Source organism: Camelus dromedarius, chromosome 14, assembly GCF_036321535.1.
Source record: "Camelus dromedarius isolate mCamDro1 chromosome 14, mCamDro1.pat, whole genome shotgun sequence".
NCBI classification, from domain to species: domain Eukaryota; kingdom Metazoa; phylum Chordata; class Mammalia; order Artiodactyla; family Camelidae; genus Camelus; species Camelus dromedarius.
Genome location: NC_087449.1, coordinates 33658868 through 33684480, shown reverse-complemented (window position 1 = coordinate 33684480; position 25613 = coordinate 33658868). Strand labels below are relative to the sequence as shown.

General features: G+C 40.0%; 2 protein-coding genes across 2 annotated transcripts; both read right to left on the bottom strand.

Moving 5' to 3' along the window:
- Window positions 1-627: 627 nt before the first annotated feature.
- On the bottom strand, window positions 628-25377 carry TXNDC12 (thioredoxin domain containing 12). The gene is made up of 7 exons (XM_010984749.3): window positions 25154-25377; window positions 12355-12415; window positions 6762-6814; window positions 5897-5970; window positions 4208-4277; window positions 3377-3460; window positions 628-1453 (listed from the first exon to the last, which is right to left on the bottom strand). The coding sequence occupies exons 1-7, from the start codon at window positions 25248-25250 to the stop codon at window positions 1374-1376; spliced, it is 519 nt and encodes a 172-aa protein (XP_010983051.1). The 5' UTR covers window positions 25251-25377; the 3' UTR covers window positions 628-1373.
- KTI12 (KTI12 chromatin associated homolog) lies at window positions 9197-25207 on the bottom strand. The gene is made up of 3 exons (XM_064493589.1): window positions 25154-25207; window positions 12355-12415; window positions 9197-10969 (listed from the first exon to the last, which is right to left on the bottom strand). Exon 3 carries the CDS (start codon window positions 10661-10663, stop codon window positions 9599-9601), a length of 1065 nt encoding a protein of 354 aa, XP_064349659.1. The 5' UTR covers window positions 10664-10969; window positions 12355-12415; window positions 25154-25207; the 3' UTR covers window positions 9197-9598.
- Window positions 25378-25613: the final 236 nt, after the last annotated feature.

Below are 25613 nucleotides of genomic sequence, written 5' to 3'. Positions count from 1 at the left end.
AAGACATGAATGGGAATAAATGATATTGAAGAAGCTCCCTGAAAGGCAAAGGTAAAGATCTTGTCTTGATCCTGTGCCTTGTTTCCTCATACATTTCAAATTCTTCTTCTATAAAATGGGGATAATAGCACCTTTCTCACAAGGCTGTTAGGACTAAAGACAAATGAAATGGCATAACACACATAAAGCACTTAGAAGAGTGCCTGGCACATACTGAGGCCCAAATGTTTCTTAATGTTAGTGTTACTTTTTGAAGGTGGCAGGAAAGGATTTAAGCAAGGGAGTGGTCACATCTACATTTTGGGAAGATGACTCTAGGGGAAGGAGCATGGATTGCAGGAGAGAATATGGAGGCAAGTAGGCAAGACTACAAGGCCGTTGCAACAACTAGTCTAGGAAATAGAAAAGGCCTGCCCGTACAAAACAGTGCTAGTGAGGATGGAGGGAATTCGGATATTTAAAAAGTAGAAGAGATGAACTCTGATGTCCGTCAGAACTTGGGAGGTGCAGGGGCAGGAGGAGTCCTAGACAGAGCTCCTAGACTAGGCCCTCAAGGTTACTTTTCTTCCTGAAGTGATCTCCATCCCTCCCCTGATTCTCCAATAACAAAAAGACCAGCACAACACATTTCCTTTTAAAGTTTTATTAAAGTTTAGTGGAACAATTAATATTTTTTTCTTTTCTTTTCTTTTCTTTTTTGTTAATTCCAGTACAAAAATACAGTTGACGACTTGACAAAAATGGCTCCACCTAGGGCTTGAAAGTTTGAGTTTCTCCAACAGTAACAGGGGAAAGCATGCTTCCAGCCATTGCTGCACACGCATGCGTGCCAACAGGGAAGGCAAGCCAGAGAAGAGGAAGGAAGTTGCAGGGATTCACGAAGAAACCCAGGATTATTCCCAGGAGAAAAAGAGAAGAAATAGGCTGGTCTCCTTGGTGGGGCAAAATGACTAATTTACATTTAGCATTTATTGTCTTTTAATGATAAGCTATTTGTGCAATTTTAACATTATAGAAAAGATGCTCCTGGTTTCTTTTCACCACCAAGGTGAGTAAAGCAGGAGGAAATGGAAAGATTCAAATACTGCAGTGTGAGGAGTACACCTCCAAATGGCTCAAGTTTTGTGTCACAAGGTGTCATTCTTTACCTTCAATGACAAAGAGACGTTTAGGTGAGAAGGGACAGGATCCACAGGCATGGAGACCAGCTTCTGGCAGCAGAACTCTTCCACAGTGAGAGGGCCCCTTCCCATGTGGGCAGGAGCAAGGTTTCCTGATCCGTTTAAATTGTTCTGAGTGATTCCTCAATATTCCCTTCAGTACTGCTTTCCCTCGAGAATAATCACTTTGATGAAAGAAGGGATACACTCATGTTACAACTCGTCTTCAAGATGTTTCTCTCTGAAGGCATCACCCGTCAGCCTTTCCTGAGCTTCCTTCATCCCCTGAACAACTGTGAAATAAAGGTTGAGGGGAAAAGCATGAAGCAGGTCTTAAACAGTTGACATCTGACAACCAATACGGATTTTCATATTTTAGGAGAAATATGAGAAGAGCACAGGATCTGGATTTAAGATCTAGTTCTGGATTTTAGCCCTGGAAGGTCTCTTGAATTTGTTTCCTAATCTATAAATAAGGTATAGATTTATTCACACAGATTATAAAAATTGAATGCGAGAATGAATAATACACATGCTTTATAAACTATGAAGTCCTACAAAAGTGTTAGTTACTTTGGCTTACCCTCCAAGATTAGAGCTGAACCCCTGTCACAGATTGTGGATGTTCACCTGACACTAAGGGAATAGAAAACATCTTCCTATCATCCCCAAATGGATGTTGCATTTATTCCACTACCCGTGGAGGTTACAGGTCACACTGATATGTGAGTGTGTGCACGTGCTTGGAGGGAGGATGGTCTTCACTGAAGGAGGTGGTCATGTGCAGTACCAACTATATATGGAAGAAGTAAGTTCTCAGGCAAAAGAGAACCTGGAAGGCAGGCCCTGGGTAGACGGGAGATGAAACTTCCTGTGTGTCTTGGGGCGTCTCTTTTGTGGATTTAGACATCAGGGAGGGCAGCTGTTTTGGTACAGGCTCCCCATCAACAGCAACCCAGGAGTCAGACTGAGCCAGAGCCTAGATCTCAGAAAGCAAGCCTATAAGAGGCAGGTAGTATAGTGTGTTATATTCATTTTATTTTACCTAAACCTTTAGTAAAGCCAAGTTTGAATGTCCCAGTTTCATGTTGCCTGAGCCATGGGGAATTCAGGAAGGGTCCTGTGTCCACATTTAGACTAAAGTGTTAAAGGATGATGCCAGTTCAAAATGGCAGTGGTAACTTTATGAAATTCTAAAACAAAGGTGAATTTCAAGGGTCAAGAGTTGGGGACCTAAAGTTCAGCTGCCTTCTCCATGTGGAAAATTTCCCTTGAATACCAACCTCCAGTGATCTGCATTTGGGTAAGATGATGACATTCTCCTTACCCATGGAAAGAAGAGGACTCTCCTTTCCCTATTCAGAGAAATAAAGACTCAAAACATGAAATGCTCAACAACCTGGTAGCAAGGCGATGGGGGACAGACACATGGCAACTTAGTGAACAACCCTCTTTTATAGATGGCAGGGAGAACATCAGAAGGAAAACTGACAGTATGTGGCATGAATTCAACCTCTGCCTCTAGAATGACTGTGCTCAAGGACTACAGAACAAAAAAGCATGACTGACTTAAGATTTCAACCTTCCTTCACATGTTCGTACTGGCACTGTTCCCTCTGGGTGGAACACATTTTTCGAGTGTTCTGCTGGCTAGGTCTCGTTCTTTAGGACTCAATCCAGCCTTGTGGACTCTCCATGTTGGGCTACCCTCCCCCGACACACACACCCCTTGCTTCCATAGCTTGAAATGTCCTCCACATATCTGTCCATAGAGACAAATTATTCTTCTTCTAGGTCCAGTTAAAGTTTACTATCTATGAAATATTTTAGACTTGATCAGCTAACAGTTAGCATTCCCCTTCCTTTGAAGTCTTATAAGAATAGCTTTAGTGCAGTGGGAAAAAACTAAGTTCTGGGCCAAAATCCTGGCTCTGTGACTTATTAACTGTGAGACAATGGGCAAGTGACTATCTCTGTGAGCCTCAGTTCTTCAGTTTCCTCTGGGTCAGTTAGCTCCCAACTGGATTGTAAGTAGCCAGGAAAGAGGCTCAGTCTCACCTTTTTCCTATATTCTACCCAGGATCTAGGCAAAACCTAGTCATGCAGGAGATGCTCAGCTAACATGCTGAATTAAGTTTCCCATCACAGTCCTTGCATGTGGTTCATCCTAGTTAAATCTAGCAGCAACCCTCCCTCCTCTCTCAGCATAGCCATACCTTGCTCAGCACTGATGTAGAAATACTTGTAGCTGGGGTTTCCATTCTCATTGATGATTTCAGGACGTACTTTGCCACTGGGATCTGTAATAGACAAAACAGCACAGAGGTTGCAATAATTACAACAGGGAGGTGCTTCAAACACTGTGGTACAATAGGCCTTCTGGAAAACGAGACCTGCCCATCTTTGCAGCCCATTATCTCACCACCCTACCCCTTGTGTTTTATGTTGCTGTCATTCCTTGCAGTTCCCTGACCACAACCCAACCCTTACCCCCAACACCCCGCCTTGCCTTGGTATATGCTGTTCCCTCTTCCTGGCATGTTCCTTTTCTGCTTGATGATACTGGGATCCTATCTTTTGATTTATAGCCCCTATAGAATCTAGCAGAATGCTGAGCAAAGATGAGTGGTCACTAAATATCTTTTATAAATTTTTTTCTGTGAAGACATTTGTCTGCTTATAGCATTCCATTGCCTCAGCCTTACCATAGAGTCAAGGGTGGGAACTGTGGCTTATCTCAATCCCTGTAGTGCCTAGCACAGTCTGTGACAGAAAGCTGATGCATAAATGACTGCCGAATGGAGAAAGGATGAATATTGTCCCGTTGCTCACAAAAGCAGTTAATTAATGGGAAAAGTTTTCCTTCAGAATGTTCAGATGTTCAGAAGTTCTGACCTTCACAACTCCCCATCCTTTCTTGAAACTGGTTTTTGCTTGTTTTTGTTTTTAGCCATCCCAGTATCATTTCACTAGGGGGAGTCAGTGCCTGGATTCATTTCTCTCTCCCTGCATATCACAGATCCCTGGATTAAGACCTTTCACCTTACCCAGGAAAAGGATTCGTGGAATATAACCCCCATCAGGGCTGAAATCTTCATCTTTGGGCTCCTCTTCATCCTATTAAGTATAAACCTTAAGTTCAGATCACGTTCCCTCTCTCCTCAAAACCTTTCAGCGGTTCCCCTCTCACTTAGGGTAAAATCTCACTCAAGTCCTTGCAGTGACCTAAGAGGCCCTACATGGTCTGCCCCTGGGCACTTCTCTAACGTCATGTCCCACCCCTTGCTCAGTCTTTTTCAACCACTAACTTGCTTGCTGTTGCTGTCATTAAACCAGCCAGGCATGCTCCCTACTTGGGCTTTTGTTGTTCTTACCCTCTGCCTGGACACACTTCCCCCATTTTCCACATGGCTCACTCCCTTTTCTGCTTCAAATCTTTGTTCAAATGTCACCTTCTTCTCCAACCATCTCTTTAAAATTGCAAACTGTCCCTTCCAGCCTTCATTTTTAGCCATAGCATTTACCACCATCTGACATGTTTTATTTTACTTATTTGTCTGTCTCCCCATATTCAATTCTTCATATGTAATTTAATGAGGGCCGAGAATTTTGTCTGTTTTGTTCATTGCTGATTTCCAATGCCTCCATCACTGATTTGCACGATTCTTCTTGAAGGTATGGATTGATGAGACTGACATTTTAGCTACAATTGTGACGTTACAGTCCTCCTAAGAGATATGACCACACAATTAGTGTTCATTTAAAAAAAAATCTCTCAAGTTGGAGAATGCTCACAGGACACATTTCTGTTTCCTTTGAGTAGTGATTCTAACTTACCATAGAAAGTGGTGAGGAGTTCAGGTACATAAGAATCAATAGTAATTTTGTCACTTATGGTGTGATTCCCATTTCAGAAGTTAAATGAGGTCTTTGCCTTCAGTGAGGTGTGTCAGCATTCAGACTATCCACAAGCTATATGAGCAATCCCTTAGGTACCTCAATGTTAACCGTTAATATATTTAGAAGATTTCCAGCCCTGTGCTTAAGCAAACATCATTTTACACAAACTTAGGGCTAGAAGTATCATCACAGAGCTTCCAAGCATCCCACATTAGAAGAGCACAGCCTAAAAGGCAGCACAGCTAGGTCGCAGTACCTATTCTTATCACTTATTAGGCTCTATGATCCTGACTAAATCACCTAACTCCTTTAAGCCTAAGATGCTCAATCTGTAAAATAGGGATAGTACCAATGGCCTAAAACTCCCCTCTAACTCTAAGACCTGATATTCTGACTTGGGATTCCAAGACCTCTGTATGAAGTACATAAAGGATATCTAATGAAGAAACAAGGAGGCTGTACATATAAGCCTCACACAGAGTACAGTTTCAACTGAATCACATTTTGCATGGAGTTGTGGCCTGCATATACAACTACACCTTTAGTTCACCTATGTGAAAATGTAAAAACGTCATAATCACAAACTAAAAATGAAGGAACCTTAAAGTTTAGTCATCTTATCTAATCTCTTCCTCTACTTCCTCCCTCCCACAAATGGGGGCTGGATGACGTTCTACTGTATCTGATACAAGCCTTAGTATTAGAGTTCAAGAGAAAGACACATACCTACCAGTGGCCAGCTCTGCTGAGTAAGATTTTACACCATCAATGATGCTAATTCTAAAACAGTACAGACTTAAAATTATAGCAGAAAGGAGAAACTCTGGAAGCCTTACCTCAAGATTTACCATAACAAAATTATGGGACAGTTCAGAAATTTCTGTAGATTCTGCAAATTTGGGCTTTAAAGCTGAGGGGAGAAAAAGATTTGGGAACAGAAGAAAACATCATTGTCATATCCAAACCCTAATTTGCTGAGTTGATTCTTATAACTAATCTTTTTTTTTTTTAACATTAAGACCCAGAAATCAGGACACCTGAATTCTGTTCCTGCTTCTGCCACTTTACCTGCATAGCTATGTATCTTTGAGTGACTGACTTCATTTCTCTGAAGTTGGTATCTCATTTATAAAATATGGATAATAGCATATGAATGAAAAAATTATTACTGTTTGCTTTTTTACATATTTCAACATCTATTTAAAAATAAATGTAATAAAGACAACAGAATAACAATATTCTACCACTAATGTATACATATTATTTCACTAATGATTTACACTAATTTTATACTCCTCTTCCAACAGATTTTATTAAGTACTGTATACCAAATAAAAGAAAAACATCTGACTGTTAAGTGGCAGGGTGGTATAGCAGAGAGAATACATGCTACAAAGTAAGATAATTTGGCTCCCACCTCCTCCAGGAAGACTTTCCTACCACGCCTCATGTCTCTCACTGTATATACAACTGACCATACAACTATTGTAGCACTTAATTCCACATTCTACATAACTGTATTTTAATTGCCTCACCCTCCAACCCCCAAATATAATTGCAAATTTGAGGGCAGGGAATTTATATCATATATTTCTTTGGTATTCCTTAAAGCAATAAGCAGTGCTGAGCCAAAGTCAGTGCTAATATTGTTTAAATGTTAATATTTGAGAACACATCTGAGGTTTGATCATCTGCACCTACCTTTGCAAGCTCCACACCAGGACTTATGGATAATCACCATCAGGGGTAATCCACTTAAAGACAAAACAAAGACATTATAATCTAGTAATTCCACTTCTTGAAATGCATTCTAATAAAATGACCAACTCAAGAAGACAAAGACTACTGTACAAAGGCATACATGTAGTATAATTTCAATTGGAAAACTTTTAAGACAACCTAAATATTCAATAATAGTAGACTATAATAACAAAATTATTGCTAAGTCCTGATATTCTAGTAAATACTGCAAATTTGGACTTTAAAGCTAGGGAGAAAAGATTGTAGAAGAAAACAAATTACAGCATTTCCAAATGTTATGGTTATATAATCATTGAAATGTTAATATAGTTTTTCATTACAATGTTAAGTTAAAAGCTAGAGTATAAGATTATTATCTACAGTTTAATTTTAATTATACAAATATGTACAGAGAAAAGAGCTTAAAAAGAAATGTATGAAAACATAATTGAAGTTATCTCTGGAGAATGGGACTGTGGATTTTACTATACCTTTTCCTGTATTTTCCAATTTTGGTACAATTAAGTGTAATTTTTATAATCAGGGAGGAAAACGCTTTTTCTTTTATAAAACAATAAGCAACATAGTCCACCTGAATCAGTCTTGGCCAGCTGAAGCTCTTAAGCTCTCAAGGCTCAAATGCCAACTTGTAGAAGGGTCTGATGTAAGCAGCCATTGGCTTTCTCCATCACCCAACCCCCATATCACCATGCACTGTATAATGCTATCACAGCGTTTATCACACTGAACTGTATCTATTACTTACCCATCTCTCTTCACCAAACTTAGAGGTTCCTAAGGAAGGAACTCTTAGCTGTCTCTATATCTCCTACACCTAGCATATTATTAGTAGCAAAATCTTATATAGCATTTACTATGTACCAGGCACTGTTCTAAATATACGTAAATTAATTAAATAAGTGTTAAATTATTCAGCTATCTCATCATAGGCCTACTACAAATCTGGGATGGATTTGTGCCTCTAATACTTGTAAAAGCTTTTAAACCAGATGAGCAGGGCAAGCTTAGGTTAAGAAGTGGGATCTAGATAACCATAACAATAGCCAAAATGTGTTAAACATTTTTATATTTTTCTACGTGCTTTACACACAAAATCTGATTTAAATCCTCACAACAATCCGAAGGTAGATGCCATTAATGGTTTCATAATAAAAATGAGAAAACTGACTCTCAAGAGATTAAATATTTGGCCACATAAAATATAGGTTCTACCACTTAGTAGCTAACACGTAAGTCTGACTCCAAAATCAGATGATGATAATAATAATAATAATAATAATAATAATAATAATAATAATAATAATAATGATAATACTAATCTGATAACCAACTAACTTGGAATTAGATAATGAAGAATGGAAAAGGCCTCAGAAGTTGCCTATTCCAAATCTCCATTTTATGCAGAAATCCATTCTTGTATGTCAGAAATCAGATAGACTGATGAGCATGAAATACATCACTAACCAAGGCAATCCATCCTTTTAACAGGGTCATGCACTTACAGCACTATTTAGAATGTATTGCTTCCTCCTATCTCCTATTTATCCTTCTGGAGCAGAGGTCAGCAAACTAGTGTGCAGGCCTAATCCAGTGTACTGCCTGCTTCTACAGGGCTGTGATACATAAATGTGGGGGTTTGGGGTTTTTTTTTTTTTTACATTTTTAAATGGTTGAAAACAAATCTAAAGAATAGTACCTTGTGATATGTTAAAATTACATGTAATTCAGTCAGTGTACCTAGTTTTATTAAAACACATTCACTCATTTGTATACTTAGTCTATGGCAGCTTCTGTGCTACCACAGCACAGCTGATCAGCTGCAAGAGAGACTGCATGGCCCACGAAGCCTAAGATTTGCTATTTGGCCTTTACTGACCCCTGTTCTAGAGTGACAATTCAAATGTAAACTCCTCTGTGAAGGCTTCCCCAAACCACCTTCTCTCAACAGCTAGTTAGTCCTACTCCTCAAAGCATTCTAACCACCAGCACTTTTCATCCTCTAATCACCTATTTACTTATCAAAACTACTAATTTCTCAAGGGCAAAGACTGTATCTAATTTATCTTGGGAAAATACAAGCACTGGTAAGGTGGGTACCTACCATTTGTTTAATGAAATTAATGAAAAAAAGAAAAAGATAAGCTTAAAGTGCTATTTGTCTTGAAAAACAGAATGAAGCACAATTAATTATGTAAGCTGTCATAGTATAATATAGTCACTCTAGGTTAAAACTAAAACATCTAGACTCTCACTGAGCATTATCAAAGTACTTTTGATGAATGCATAACAAGGATTTATGTGTATCTAGAATGTTACAGTAAGTAAATTACATAAAGAACATAAAGTTACAATAAGTGAAAGAGATGCCAGCAGACTGTCTTCTTCTAAAAGATTTTATTAGATGAAATAATCTAGTGATTTTTGTCTTTCATTTCCACTAGAACCAAAGATTCCCAAGGATAGAAACCAGTGGATCTGTCTATGACCCCAGGCCCCAGGATAGAGACTAGCAAAAAAAAGTAGGCACAGTACTCAAAAAGCTCTATCCTCTGGAGAAATTTACCAAGATCTTCCAAGCTACTTCTCTGTTCTCTCTAGTTTCATTATGCTGTAAACTCAATGCCTGGCTCAGAGGCATTCAGCAAAGTATGCGTGAAGCAGTCACAACAGCTCTAGTGCCACACATCAAAATATTCTGCAGACCCTCTGATTATTCTTCCCAGAGAAGCAGAGTGTGATGGTTTCACAAAGAGCATGGCTTTCCCCCACCTATCTGGTTAGTGCAGGCTCTGGCTTAGATACTGCAAAAACATGTTGGCCAGTTGAGGCAGGTTCTCATTGTTGGGATGCATTTTGGTGTAGGAAATAAACTGACGACGAAGGCGACTCAGTTCTGCCATGGTCAAGGGCCGAGTAAACCGCAAGTGCTCTGTGGTGCCAGGAAGCTTAAGCAAGTCTCCGGGTACCGCGCTCTTCTGCGCTTCCATCAGTCCTGCCAACACCTGGCTGGTGATCTGGTCCAACTGGTGCAGAAAATTGCCGGAGGCAAGTGGCTGGGACTGTGTAGATTGATGGGGTGGAGGAGCCCGGTTCTCAAACAGGGCAGCCCTGATCTCTGCCAAGGGCAATGGCTCCTCTAAGCCCACCAAGGTGAACAAGGGTCGGTCCCAGCGGTTCCGAGAGTCGGGAGCTTCGAAGCGCAGCGCTAGGGCCTCCAGAAGTTCGGGAGTGTAAAAGTCACCCGACACAGGCTTTGCAGATTTCTCGAATTCCGGAGTCATGAGAGCTGGAAAATCTGGCGCCCTAGTTTCTTCCTGCACCAGTTCTTTAGGTACGTCTGCCTGAGTTCTCCCATTTCCTATGGAGTCCACTAGCCGCGGTTCCCTGAAGGCACCGGTGCCTGCCTCCAGAGGTCTCCCTCCCTCCTCAGCGCGCGGCCTCCAACTCACACTGACGTTCCGGTTCCGATTCTCCTCCGAGCCCGCCACCCGCGGTTCCTCGCTCAGACCCCCTGGCCGTACGCAGTAGACCAGGCAGAGCGGGGTGCGCGCCGCCCGCGCCAGGCAGTATAGTTCGTAGCGGAAGCCCTTGATGTAGTTAAGTGAGTCGAGGATGACCACGTCGTGGCGACTCAGGCGCCGCTCCACGGCAGCTCGCAGGGCCCCACGCAAGGCCTTCTCACGGACCGAATCGCCGTACACTGTCGCGTCCTCCGCGCCCAGCACCGCCGCGTCGTCCACCACGTGCACCACTCGGCCCTCGGCCGCCAGGGCCCCACGGAGCTCCTCCGCGCGCCGACTCTTGCCGCTGTACGGCAGCCCGCAAAACACCACGAGCGGCATCCTCCCAGGGCGCAGCCATGTGCAACCGCGCCGCGTCAACTTCCGGGTTACGGACGTCTCCGACGCAAACCGGAAATGCAAGCTGCACTTCCTGCCTCCCTTGACTCTTACAGGGCCTCTCGTTGCTATGGAAATAGGAGTTCCGAGCCAACTAGAGCCAGGTCCTGCTCTCTTTAAAGGAGATGGAGCTTAGAATGGTATCAGTTATTCATGTCAAATGTTAACAGTTCTCAGAAGAATGTGATATCCTGACGGCCAAACACTATGTCCATCCATTTACAACGGGGCATTAAAGAGTATTAAATACTGCAAAACAATCATCACTATATTTAGCATACAGAAGACAATTCACAAATGCTAGTTCCTCTTCATTCCTTATAGTCAGTGACTCTCAGTAGCTATTCAATAACCATTTCAATCATTCAACATCTTCATGATTGGAGAGATTCAGAGATGAACGTAGAACAATTCCCTCATAGATCAAGGGTCTGAATGGGAAAGGTCAAGCACATACAAGCAAAATACACACTCTTTAAGGACGGAGGTAGGTTGAGTTGTACAAGTACAGAAGAGAAACACAAAGTGCCCATGAAAATTGCTGAAGGCTTTATCTAGGCATAGTTAGTTGATTTAGTTGATTTAGAAAAACTAATAGGAATTTTTCTTCTGGGTAAGGTTGCTAGATAAAATACAGGATGCCTAGTTAAATTTGAATTTCAGATATCAACAAAAATGTTTTTAAAAGAAGTATGTCTCATATTGCTTGTAGCATATTTTAAATTACTTATTGTTTACTTGAAATTCAAATTTAACTGGGCATCCTTTATTTTCATTTGCTAAATCTGGCAACTCTACTCCTGCAGAAGGTGTGAGACTCAGAGCCATGAAGCTGTAGGATCTGTTCCAGCAAAAGCAAGTACTATAGTTTGGTAAGTGCAGAGTGTGAGTGTTTCTGTGCAAGTATGTGTAAGTGCACATATATTGGGTCTTTGTATCTCTCTAGTACAGTATAGTAGAGAATATTCAAGTCTTGGCTCTGCCACTTACTATCTGTGTAAACTATTGTCAAGTTATTTAACCCTTGTGTATGTCAACTTCCTCTCCTGTAAAATAACAATGGTTCTTATTTCATGGGCTGAACCAATATCACAGGTTGTGAGGATTAAATAAATTAATGAATGTAAAGCACTTAGATCAATGTTCAGCCTTTCCTCCCCTGCGCTGCCTTTTCCTCCTCCTTTGTGTCAGTTTTCCATGCATAGACTAAACCCACTTGGAACTTAAGACTATTCGACTTGAGGCTATTACGCAATATGGTGTATTGGTTGAGTGTAGGCTCTGAAGCCAGAGTGCCTGGGTCTAGATCTTGGCTCCACCACTAAACCAGCTATGTAATCTTGGGCAAATTATTTAACTGCTCTGTGCCTTAATTTTCTCACTTGTAAAATGAAGGTGCAACAGTACCCACCTCAAAAGAGTTGTGAGAATTAAATGAATTAATTCACATAATTCAATGTCTGGTGCATAGTAAGCACTTAATAAGTGTTAGCTGGTATTATTGTTGTTGTTGTTATCAGGCAACTACTCAATTCTTGCTCTGCCTTGGCATAACCCTTCACCTGAAATTAATGCTAAGTTGATAGCTGGAAAGTGTTTTACCATCATAAGTAACCCAAAACCGTATCTTGTACCTGGCAGCTGCTTCTTTCTTTCCATCTTCTAGTGTCCTCCAATGAATGTGATCTCCAAAACCTGGAAGGAAAGAGCCTTATAAACATTCACACATGAAGAAAGGGTAAAGACCCAAGAAAGAAGAGTGGCATGTTCACAAGATACCCAGAAAAAAAGGCTTTCCTTTGTCAAGAGCATAGTGTTCAAGTCCCAACTCTACTGCTTTCTAGGTGTATGGGAGCACGGACAGTCCCATACCTCAAGCCTGTTTTCATACCTGTAAAATAGAGATAACATCACCTAATTCACAGTTTTTAAGGAAATTAAACTAAATAATGGCTATGAACTGCTTTGCAAACTAACACGGAGTATGCAAATAATACTGTAAGAATGAATGAGAATTTTCCACAGAGTAATCATAAAAAGCAGGTCATAACAAATCATTACTAGTTGGGAGACAATACAGCAATATAGTTTTAGAGTCAGAAAGACAGGGGTTGTAACTCCACTTCCTATTAAATGTGTGAATTCTGTGAATGAAGTAAATTCTCCAAGTCCCAATTTCTTCATCTATAAAATCAAGATAATACCAATACCTCCAAGTGGTAGTGTAAGGATTTTAAGATAACACATTTTTAGATAATACATTTAAAGCTATTCTTGTTATTGTTCCCCACACTTTAGCCAGAGTGATCTTTTAAAATCACATCTCTGCTGGGTAAAAAACCTTTCAGAGGCTTTTCAACACCCATAAAAGAAAGGTCAAACTCTTAGAGCAGAGTTTCCCAAGACTTTCAGAACACAGCACCTGGCTGTCTCTCCAGGCTCACTTTCCAGACTTTTCCTAAAATCCTGCACACGAAACTTTCATTTCTTAATTGCAGTATGCAATTTCTCCCCTCCAGCTTTCATAATAATCACTGTTTTTTCTTCCACCCTTGCCTCCAATTCATTTTTCAGGAATGAATTGAGAGGGCATTTCTTCTGGTAAATCTTCCCTGACTCCCAGAGCACCCTATTCTTACCCCATCACAGCACTTCCCAGGCTGAATTGTAAATGTTTATGTGTCTCTGTCTCCCTCACTCTAAAGGGACTTCCCTAAGCACTGGGACCCTATCTGTCTTACTCCCTGCTGTTTTCCTAGCATTTAGCACTGCATGTGGCCATAAGTGCTCCATAAAGTATGTATTGAGCAAGTGAATCTTATTTAGGCCATATCACATGCGTGACTTAATTTTATATCTTGAAAATGTTAGTGATCATAATAATGTTGTTATTTACTGACCACTTTATATGTGTCTGGCACACTACATGTATTATCTCATTTAAATTTGGCCTTAACAACAACCCTCTTATTTAACCTCTCTAAACTTCCATTAAAATAGGTATAATACTAGCTATATCTCATGCAATTGTTACTGAATATTAAATAAGATATATATATATATTAAACTGAGCACACTGCTTAGCATATTATAAATGATCAGTAAATAGTAGCTTTTATTATTCTTTATAACTGAGACTTCTGAAGCTCAGAAAAGTTACATAACCTATACCATGTCACATAGCTGGTAAGTGGCTAAGTTGGAATTTAAACTTCAATTTTATGACTTTTCAGTTACTATACTATCTTCTAGGCCTTTCCCAGAAATAAGCTCAAATTTCCATCAGCATTACCACAGGGAAATAAACAGCTCACCCGGATTACACACAGAGGCAGTATCCAAATTAACCATCATCACTTTTCACTCCCAACCACATGGAGTACTGGCCAAGAGAAAATATGTCATTTGCCTAAGGCCCAAAGTCCAAACTGGAAGAGTGTGTGATTAAGTGAGAGTGAAATTGGGAGGATGCCCAGGAGGACTGACAGGTGCCTAATGTGATCACCATCATTCTACCTGTCAAAACCTAAACTCAGGCAACTGAATCCTCCTTTGGAGGGATGCCTGACAAGATAGTCTGCAGGGATATCCACCTACAAAACAATGAAATCCTACATAAAACGGACTTTCAAAATGAACTCACTGGGCTCAAAATAATAGACACAAACACAAAGCAAGCTAAAACCAGGTGAGGAATCGTGAGCAACAGGCAAAAGCAAGGCTGACCTAAAAGCAAATGTTCATTACAATGCAGCAAAATGGAGGAGATGAACCTGAGAATCATTTAACCCAGCTGTCAAAAGAAACTAAAGTGATTCCAGGTCAGTAGTTAGTAACCCTTGGTTTCCAGATGAATCAAATGCCAAACCTGTCTAGAGGAAAACATTCCTGCGTTTAGGTCTCCAGGACAGCTGATATGAAAAACCATTATGAGCTCACAATCACCGATCACCAGACACATAAGAAGTCACCACAAGTAAGAGTCAGCAGAAGCATCAAATAGATTTAGACCCCTAAGGACCTCAGATATTAGAATTATCAGCCACATGATGCAAAAATAACTATGTAAAAACATTTAAAGAAATAACACATGACATCCATCACAAAAATGGGCATGCAACAATGCACAAAATAGAGAACAAATCTGTAAAGGCACCATGTAGAAATTTCTTAAAATATAACTGTTGAAATACAAAATCAATGAATATTCAGTGATACAAAGGGCTATTACACCACAAAAATATGGAGGAACCTCAAATGCATATTGCTAAATGAAAGATGCCAATCTGAAAAGGCTACATAATGCAGGATTCCAACCATATGATGTTCTGGAAAAGGCAAAACTACGGAGATTGTAAAATGATCAATGGTTACCTGGGGTACATCGGGGTGGGAGGGATAAACAGGTGGAACACAGAATTTTTATGCCAGTGAAACTACTCTGTATGATTCTGTACTGGCGGATATATGTTGTCATGGGCTGAATGTGTCTCCCTTACCAAATCCATGGGTTGAAGTCTCAATCCCAGTACCTCAGAATGTGACTCTATTTGGAGACAGGGTCTATAACGAGATAACTGAGTTAAAATGAGGTCAATAGGGTGGGCCCTAATTCAATATGATTGGTGTCATATTGAAAGAGATTAGGACACAGACACATATAGAGGAAAGAACACGCAAAGATACAGAAAGAAGAGAGCCAACTATAAGAAGAAACCAATGCTGCCAACTACTTGCTCTTGGACTTCTAGCCTCCAGAATTGTGAGAGAAAGTATCTTTGTTGTTTAGCTGAGTCTGTGGTATATGTTAAGGCAACCCTAGCAAACTAATGTATATGTCACTATACATTTTGTCAAAATCCATAAAATGAAAAAAAAATCCATAGAATGTACAGCATAGAGTGAACCTTAACAGAAACCATGGACTTTAGTTAATAATAATGTATCAGTACTGGCTTATCAATGGTAACAAATGTAATACATTAATGCAAGATGTTCATAATAGGGGAAACGGGTGGGAGAAGGTGAAGAGGTGAGGACTCTGCATTTTCTGCTCAATTTTTCTACAGACCTTAAACTGCTCAAAAATAAACTCTACTAATTAAAAAAAATTCAATCGATAGGTTAAAACAGCAAATTAGAGACAGGTGAAAATACCGATCAGAAGTAATCCAGAAGGCAGCACAGAGAGACAAGGGGACAGAAATTGTGAAGGAGAGGCCAAGAGATAGCGGGTAGATAAGAAAAACTGGTATATATAAAATTGGAATCTCAGAATGAAAAGTTGAAGGAAAAGGACATATTTGAAGAGATAACATCAGTGGGGTAGGGCACTGGGTGACTGAAAAACAAGAGTGGGAGGAAAAATATACGTTTAAAGTATTAAACCATGTTAATGTATTATACCTACTTAAAATACATTTTCATTTTTTAAGGAAAAAAGAGATAATGACAGCATTTTCAAGAACTGAGATAAAAAATGAATATGCAGCTATTAAGAAACACAATGTACAACAATTGTAGCAAATGACAAAAACACACACACACTTAAATTGTAGTGAAACTGCAGAACAACAAAAATATTAAGATCTTAAAAGCATTTCAAAGAGAAATAACGTATTTCCATCAAAAGATCAATAATTAGACTTATAGGAACAAACTAGAAATCAGAAGACAGCAGAATGTTATCTTCAACATGCGGAAAGAAAACATCTCGAAACCCAGAATTATGTGCCTAGCAAAACTATCTTTCAGGAACAAGAGCAAAATAGACATTTTTAGATAAACTGAGGCATTTTTCCACCATTAGGTATTCACTACTCATTATTCCAATAAATAAATATTTATTGATCTGTATCATGTAGTGGTAAAGAGCATAGACTCTGGACCTAGACACACTGGCTTTGACTTCTAGTTCTGTAGCTTACTAGCTGTGTGACTTTGGGCAAGTTGACTTAACCTCAGTCTCCTCAGTTGTAAGCGGGGATAACAATAGCACCTACCTTGCTGGGCTGCTGTGAAGATTAAGTAAATTAATACATTAAAGACCTTAGAACACACAAAAGACCCCAAATTGCCAAAGCCATCTTGAGAAAAAAAGAACAAAGCTGGAGGTATCACGTCCCCTGGCTTCTGACTACACTACAAAGCATACAGTCATCAAAACAGTATGGTACTGGCACAAAAACAGACACACAGATCAACTGAACAGAATAGAGGGCCCACACACTTATGGTCAGTTAATCTAAGATGCAGGAGGCAAGAATATAGAATGGAGAAAAGGCAGTTTCCTCAATAAGCAATGCTGGGAAAACTGAACAGCTTCATGTAAAAGAATGAAATTAGAACACTTTCTCATACATATACAAAAAATAAACTCAAAATGGATTAAAGACCTAAATAGAAGACCTGAAACCACAAAACTGCTAAAAAAGAACATAGGCAGAACACTCCTTGACATAAATTGTAGCAATTTTTTTTTGGATCTGTCTCTTAAGGCAAAAGAAACAAAAACAAACATAAACAATTGGGACCTAATTAAACTTAAATGGTTTTGTACAGCAAAGGAAACCATCAACAAAATGAAAAGACAACCTACTAATGGGAAAAAATATTTGTAAATGATATGGCCAATAAAGAGTTAACATACAAACTATATAATCAGCTCCTACAGCTCAATATCAAAAAACTAAATAACCCAACAAAAAATGGGCAGACAATCTGAACATACATTTTTCTAAAGACATGGTGATACCTAACAGGCACATGAAAAAATACTCAGTATCACTAATCATCAGGGACATATAAGTCAAAACCACAATGAGATATCACCTCACACCTTTCAGAATGGCTATCACCAAAAAGACAACAAATAATAGATATTGGTGAGGACATGGAGAAAAGGGAACCCTGTACACTGTTGGTGAGAATGTAAATTGGTGCAGCCGCTATGGAAAACTGTATGGAGGTTCCTCAAAAAATTAAAAACTACTAAAGCAATTCCACTCCTGGGTATATATCTGAAGAAAATAAAAACACTAGTTTGAAAAGATATACGCACTCTAATGTTTACAGCAGCATTATTTATAATAGCCAAGATACACAAGCAACCTAAGTGTCCACCAACAGATGAATGAATAAGTAAGCCCTTGTTGGTTATCCCCCTATAAGGAAGATATGGTATGGGGGGGAAGGTATAGCTCAGTGGTAGAGCATGTGCCTAGCATGCATAAGGTCCTAGGTTCAATCCCTAGTACTGCGATTAAAAGAAATAAATAAACCTAAAATTTAAAAAAAAATTTAAAGAAGATATGGCATATGTATACAATGAAATATTACTCAGCCATAAAAAATAAATTTTGCCATTTGCAACAACATTGGAGGGTATTATGCTTAGTGAGGTAAGTCAGGCAAAGAAAGGCAAATACTGTATGTTTTCACTTATATGTGGAATCTAAAGAATAAAACAAATGAATGAATATAACAACAACAACAACAACAATGAAAGAGCTTAGAACAGTGTCTGGGACTGGAGAATTGCTACAAGTATTTGCTGTTAATATAATATGCCAGATACTATACTAAATACTTTACCAATATTGATCCTTGTAACAACCCTAGAGGTAGGTACTTACTAATTCCATTTTACAGGTGAGGAAACTGAGGCACAAAGTTTAAGTAACTTCCCCAAGGTCGCACAGCTAGTGATTATCAGAGCTGGAAGTTGAAACTATGCACTCAAGGTGCAGAATCCTTGCTTTTAAGCACTAAACAATGCTGTCCTTCAATGCAGAAGGAGGAAAAGACAAAGAAGCAAGGGAGGGCACAGACAATGCAGGGCTTGATAGGCCCCCATAAGACTCTGGCTTTTACTAGGCTCTTACAGGGTTTTGAACAAAGTAGAAACATGATGTGATTTGTTTTAACAGGATTGCTCTGGTTTCTGTGCTGAACAGACTATGTTTTATGTTGAACTGTGTCCCTCAAAAAAAGATATGTTGGAGTCCTAACCCCAGTACCTCATCTGTGACCTTATATGGAAATAAGGTCTTTACAGAGGTAGTCAAGTTAAAATGAGTCCATCAGCGTGGGACCTAACCCGTTACGACTGGTGTCCACATAAAAGAAGGAAATGTGGACATATGCACAGTGAGAAAGAACACAGCCATCTATAAGGAGAGAGGTCTGACACAGATCCTTCCCTTAGCCTTCAGAAGGAACCCGTACTGCCAATACCTTGATTTCAGACTTCTAGTCTTCAGAACTGTAAGACACTAAATTTCTAAGCCACTCAGTAAGCTTTGTTACTGCAGCCCTAGCAAACTAATAGAGGCGGGGAAAGCAAAAGAGACTAGGAAAATGGTTATTGCAATAATCCAGGCATGAGATAATAGTGGTCTGGACCAGCTGTGGTGGTAGAGGAAGAAGACGCTATCAGATTCTGGACATATTTTGAAGGTGAAGTCAAACGGATTTTGCTCTGGATGGAGGGCAAGAGAAGTTAAGGATGACACTAAAGTTTCTGGCCTGGAAGAATGGAGTTGTCATTAACAGAGATGGGGAAGAGAGTAAGTGAAGAGAGTTCTGGAAAGGAACATTAAGAGTTTGGATTTGGATATGTTCATTTTGAGATGATCACTAGACATCCATGTAGAGATGCTGAATAAACAACTGAATATCTGAGCCTGGAATTCAGGGGACAGTTATTAACATGCGGATGTTATTTAAAGCCTAAGACAGAGTGAGATCAGCAAGGGAGTGAGTATAGACGGAAGGGGAGTCCAAGAGCCCTGGAGTACCCCCAGGTTAGGGGAGATAAAGAAGAATCAGTCAAGGATGTGAGAAGGAACTGCCAGTGAGATCAGCAGAAAACCAGCAGTGCATGGAATCCTAGAATCCAAGTTGTTTCCAAGGTGTTTCAAGAAGGATGAGTTCCTATTAAATCAGAAATGACCACTGGATTTAGCAAGTGGAGAATAATGCTGACCTTGACAAGACAAGTTTCAATAGAGAAGTGAGAAGGAAAATATGATTAGAACAAGATCAAGACAGCCTGGGGGAAGAATTAGAGAGCAAGTATCAACAACTCTTTCCAAGAATTTTGCTGTACGGGGGCAGTTGCTAGAGGGAGCTGTGAATCAAGGAAGGAAGTTTATCCAATATGGAGGAAAGTACAGGCTATTGAAAGCTGATGGAAATGAGTAACAAGAAAAGAAATAAGGAATAGTGAGCAAGTAAACTGGTAAACATGTAGATAAATCTAAATATTATCTGTATACAAATTTTAGTGCTCAATTTGTAGAGTTAAAAAAAAGAGAAAAACTAAAGCACTGGCCAACAACTGCTTATACGAAAAAAGGAAATGACTGAAGTTAAAATGTTCTAAGGCTCACTAACCATGGTGGGGGTTAAGATTTCATTGGTAGATTTTGATAAATATGCAAGCAAAATTTCAAAAGTAACCACTAAAAGAAAAGAACTAGAGGGTCAACTTCCAAACTAATAAAAGAGATAAAACAAAATGATAACCAGCAAATACTCAATATTTGTCAATAATCACCACAACCATAAGTGAACTAAACTTGCCAGTTAAAGTTAAAAGATAGAAATTATCGTATTTTGGTTAAAAAAAAAAAACCCACCTCTATGATGTTTACAAGAGCACCCAAAAGAGAATGACTTGTAAAAGTCAAAAGTAAAATGACTGAAAAATATATCCCAGGCAAATGTCAGCCAAAAGAAAGTCAGGGAAGCTAGATTAATATCAGGTAAAATAAAAATTGTCCATAAAGCTGGGCTATTCAGAAACTAGTTGTCAGAGCTTACAGTCATACCATGTTATTGCTAAGAGAGACCCTAGGGCAGGGCTGTCAAATTGAACTTTCTCCAATGATGGAAAAGCTCTGTACCTGCACTGTTCAACATGGTAGCCTACCACTAGCTCTTGAGTACTTGAAATGTGGCTAATGCAACAAGAGGAGCCAAATTTTTTACTTTATTTAAATTTAATTAACTTAAAATTTAAGAGTGATATGTGCGGTGGTACTTTGTTGGATAGTACCAAGTTGGAGGTTAGTCCAATTCTCTCATATTACAAATGTCTGGAAAAGGGAAGAGGCTACTCAAAACCACAAAGGAAGCCACAACCAGAATTCAGTCTTCTGATTCCTAATTAAAATGCTTTTCCAGTGCCCCAACATTTCCCTAGCTACCCTCCTGCATTATCCCTTAGAGTAAGTCTAGAGGTATAATCTGAAATGATTCACTACATGTACAAAATTTCTTTGGAAATTCATATTAAATAGTGCATTGGAATTTTTCATAATAGTAATAATCACCATTGTCATTTTTTGATTGCTTAATTCATGTGATAATTACAATAATGTTAACAACATTAATAATGACTAACACTCATACAGCATTTATTCTATGCCAGGCACTGTTTCTCATTCTTTTACATGTATTAACTTATTTAATCCTCACAATAAACTTAAGAGGTAGAAACTCAAATTGTCCTCATTTTACAGATATGGAAGCAGACAGTGCCAGTAAACAGCAGAGCTAGGATTAGAACCTAGGAAGTGTCGTAGAGCCTCTAGTTTAAGTATCCACTGCACTTCACTGCCTCTCTAGCAAAGATAAAAATGTATAAATGAATGTGGCTTCACCAAAGCAGAACGAAAACACAGACTTCAGATCTGGAAAACCTTGATCCTTTTGTTTCCCTTCAAAAATAACTTAAATGCGTACAGTGTTTATCTTGTTACTACTTACTCCCCAGTACCACCCACACTCACATCCAAGCCAGTGTGGAACATCTGAAGACAGTCCAATTTCCTAAAGTGTCACATGCACAGCCACTTAATTTACACCAGCTATCTGCAAAGTGAGCTAAAAGCTCCCACGTCAGCAGTTCCTTCCCTAAAACATTAATTAAAAGACGGGGAAAGAAAGGAAAGTGACCATTTCCAAACACAGCATTTACATCAGAATTCCCAAGCCTTTCTTGCTAAAATTGTTTTCACGAGTGTAAGCTAAGGACTTCAGAACAGTATTATCCACTCCCTCTCAGCTGACAAAACAAAAGGTTAAGTGTCAGAACTGGCAGCCAAGTCTGAAACAAGTCGCTGTACCTGAGAGGTAAAATAACACAGTGGCTAAATAAAGTCTATCTGCATCAAACAGACCTAGTTCAGCCACCTGCTGTTTTCACGGATGCAAAACGACTAACAAAAATATCCACCCCATAGGGTTGTTGTAAATGTGAACAAGACATAGGATGGAAGGTAAATATTCCCTATGTGTCAGTGCCAAAAATTCATTCTGGAGACTTGACAGAGTCATCAATTTCTGTTTCAGGCAGGAAAGCACATGACCACCCCCACTGATAATTTCTCACTTCTCCTTTATAGTCTTCAAAGGAGTTTCTTCAAAGGAGTGTATGTTGGTTGAGAGAAGAAGCCCTGGGATTTGTATCTCAGCTTGTCCACTCACGAGCTGTGTGAATCCCATGCCCCATTTTAGGTTCTTCATCTGTGAAATAGGGATGATGATAAAAAACATTATCCATCTTAGAGGGTTCTATGAGGATTTAACCAGTCAATATGTGAAAAAGGCACAGAACAGTTCCTGAAACATAGCAAATGTACAGTAAAGGTTCATCATTACACTTCATCCCACAGGTGATATATTCCAAATTTTTAGCACACAGAGAACAACAAAATTAATTTAGAACTCTAGAATGTTAGAGCTGGAAGGACTCTTAGGAGTCATTTCTAGTCCAATTCTCTCACTTAATAAATGGTACCAAGGGAAGACAAGAGCTGGCTGTATATTCTGACCAGGATTAAAACCCAGGCCTCGTGATTTCTATCCCATGCTCACACCACACCTTCCTCTTCTTAATGAAAACAGTAGAGTTATTCAGTCCCTCTTCTCTGCAAACCACCAGGCCATCTTCTAGAAAGAAGGGCTACTTAAACATCTGGGGAGAAATCTTACTCATCACTGCTTCTGGCAGCACTTTTTTGGGAGGTGAGGTGGGTGGGTTGTAATCTATTTCCCAAGAATCCAAACCCAGGAAATACAAAAAAAAAAAAAAAGTCTGAAAAAGCAATTCCTTTCAGGAACAATTAAGTATTCTTCCTTGGGAGGACATAATAATAAACATTAAATAAATACTTTCTAAATTTGGGACACAATATTAAATACCTTTTGTCTTTTCATTTAAGTCTCCAGTTGCCTTTCTATGTGCTCCTACAGTTACCTGCTATTTCCCTCCTCACAGTACCTAGCACAGTGCCATGTAATTGCCTGCTTACTTGTCTTGACAGTCTTCAGAGTATAAGCTGAAAAAAAGCAGGGATCTCAATGATCATGTGTACCATTCTTTTCTTCTTTCAACAAATATTCCTGCATATGAATAATAAGACAGAAATGGTCCTAGCTTACTGAGGCAGACTATACTTTCCAAAGGTGGTTGCAACAACTTGCCAATTTTACATGCTCTTTTTTACAGTGTGACAACATTCCTCCCATGGGGAAGTTGTGGGAGATGGTTAATGTCCCTTACCTTAAACATGCCACAGAGTACAGTGGAAGTGATGCTAGTGACTTGTACCACTAGATGATTAAAATGCAATGCATTTCCACCTGTTCTCTTGGGGCACTCACTCTTAGAATTCAGCCATCACAGGGTGAGGAAGCCCACAACTAGCCCATGAACAAGGACCACATGGAGAAGTAACCAGCTCAGCTGAGGCCCCAGGCTTTGAATGAAGAGACACACCTTCTCACTGTGCCTTGTTTGATGTCCTGGCCCACAGAACTGTGAGCATAATAAAATGATTTCTTTACACTGCTAAAGTTTGGGGCAGTTTACTTCACAGCAGTGGTAAATGGAACAACCACACAGAGCTTAATGTCTCACAAGGAATAGACACTGAATATGTGACTCCAAGATATTGCCTAAATGTAACACATTAACTGGAACAGGGTATATTATTTGTTGAGTGAGGTAGTTATTATGCCCATTTTGCAGATGAGTAACTGAGCTTTGAGGAGTTTAGCAATTTATGCTTGGTCTCTCAGCTGGTTAGTGGCAGAATAAATTAGAACTCAAATCTAAACCCACACTCCTAACATTCTTATTTCTCTGTCTCCCTCAGTACTTATAATTTTACACGGTTTTAAAATGGGATTGTCAGCATTTAAAACATTCTGGTCCAGAATTCACTGTGCAGTTTCATCACTAAGATGGAAACCCACATATCACCTTCTCAGAGAAGCCTCCCCTGATCGTCCTAGTTCAAGTAATGCCACTCCCTCATCCTTCCTCAGCCTTTCTACTCCATCAGTTTCATTTTCTTCCCCGCACTCATCCCTAGCTGAAATTGGCTTGCTTATTAATTTGTTCATGTCTCCACTCTCTGTCTCTCTGAATTGCATATAATCTCCATGAGAGCAGGAACCTTGTCCGTCCTGCCCACTGCTACATCCCTAGTGCCTAGGACAGTACGTAGAATATGGTAGGTAATCAAAAATTATTTACTGAATGAAAAAATGAATGCATTCAGGCACACTGATTGTCTACCCAATCTCATCACCCATCAGTAAATGTGCAAACGGAGAGGATAAAATACAATTAAAAACAACAGGACTGCAGCAGAGTCGTTCCATACAGTAAAGTCAGTACAAAAAATGGAAGGGGAGGGGAATGCATGCTACCACTCACCCACTTAGAAAAGCATAAAGCCTGAGTTCCAATGAAGATACAGGTAATGGGATGGGGGGGGGGTCACACTTCGTATTCTCCATTCATAACCACTATCCCTTCACTCTTCAAAAAAAAAATCAGTTTCTTCAGACACACTGACTGAACCACACCAAAGATAACTGTTGGTGACCCTCTAAACCCATCAGAACTTTGACCCTTCATCTGGCCTTATCTTATGCACCAGTGATCCCTCCCTGGGGTGCAGGAGCTGTTCTCCCTAGGGTAAGAAGGCAATAAACTAGCTCTTCAAGGAAAAAGTGAGGAGGGGAATCTTCAGACCCAGAGAAAGGTCTAAATACGCAGGTCCCCAAAGGCCCTATTTCTCCCAGGAGGGAAAGTGACTATGCCCGAGGATCTACCAAGTGCCAGCAGTATGCTGCACTTAAACATGTTTTTCCTAATATAAGGGCCATTCCTTACTCCAACCCAAGAATTTAGGGAGGCCTCAAGTACAACTTCCCCATCCCAACATTCCCCATACTCGCTACTTTCTACCCGATGAAATCTTACTCAAACTCCAGGAGCAGTTGGAGAGGATAAAAAGAAATCTAGGGTGGCCAAAGGGACAGAATGGGAAGGGGATCTTGTTAGATAAGAAGAGGGTTATACTGGGATATGGCCCAGGATGAGTAAAGATTGCGATAAGAACGCGGTCTGACCCTTTCCAAGCCCATTAGGTCGATCAGAAGAGGTGACGAGGAGCAGGAAACTGAAGCCCAGCAAACAGGTGGCCCCAAGACGAGGCCGCGGCTCCATGTTGGTAGGTGCGCCGAGCCACTGGGCTGAGCCGAAGCAGGGCCCGAGTCCTAGCAGAAGGTCCGCGCGGTTCTCCAAGGGAAGTTCAGCCCAACCCCTCGCGTTTCCAGATTTTTTTTTTTTCCCTAACCCCGAAGGAAGTGATGTTAGACGGATGTGGGTGGTGCCTCCGGGGTCCGGTTTGGGACCGAGTGAGTTTAAAGGTGCAGGTCACGTAGATTTCAGGAGTTGCTGTCGAGCGCTAGTTGCTTCGGTTCTGGACATTCAGTCCGAGGACCAAGAGGGAAAAGATGAGCCGAGATAATGGGGAGTGGGGAGGAGGCTCGGGAGAACCGTTGCTGGTTGCGTCCGCCTGCAGGATAG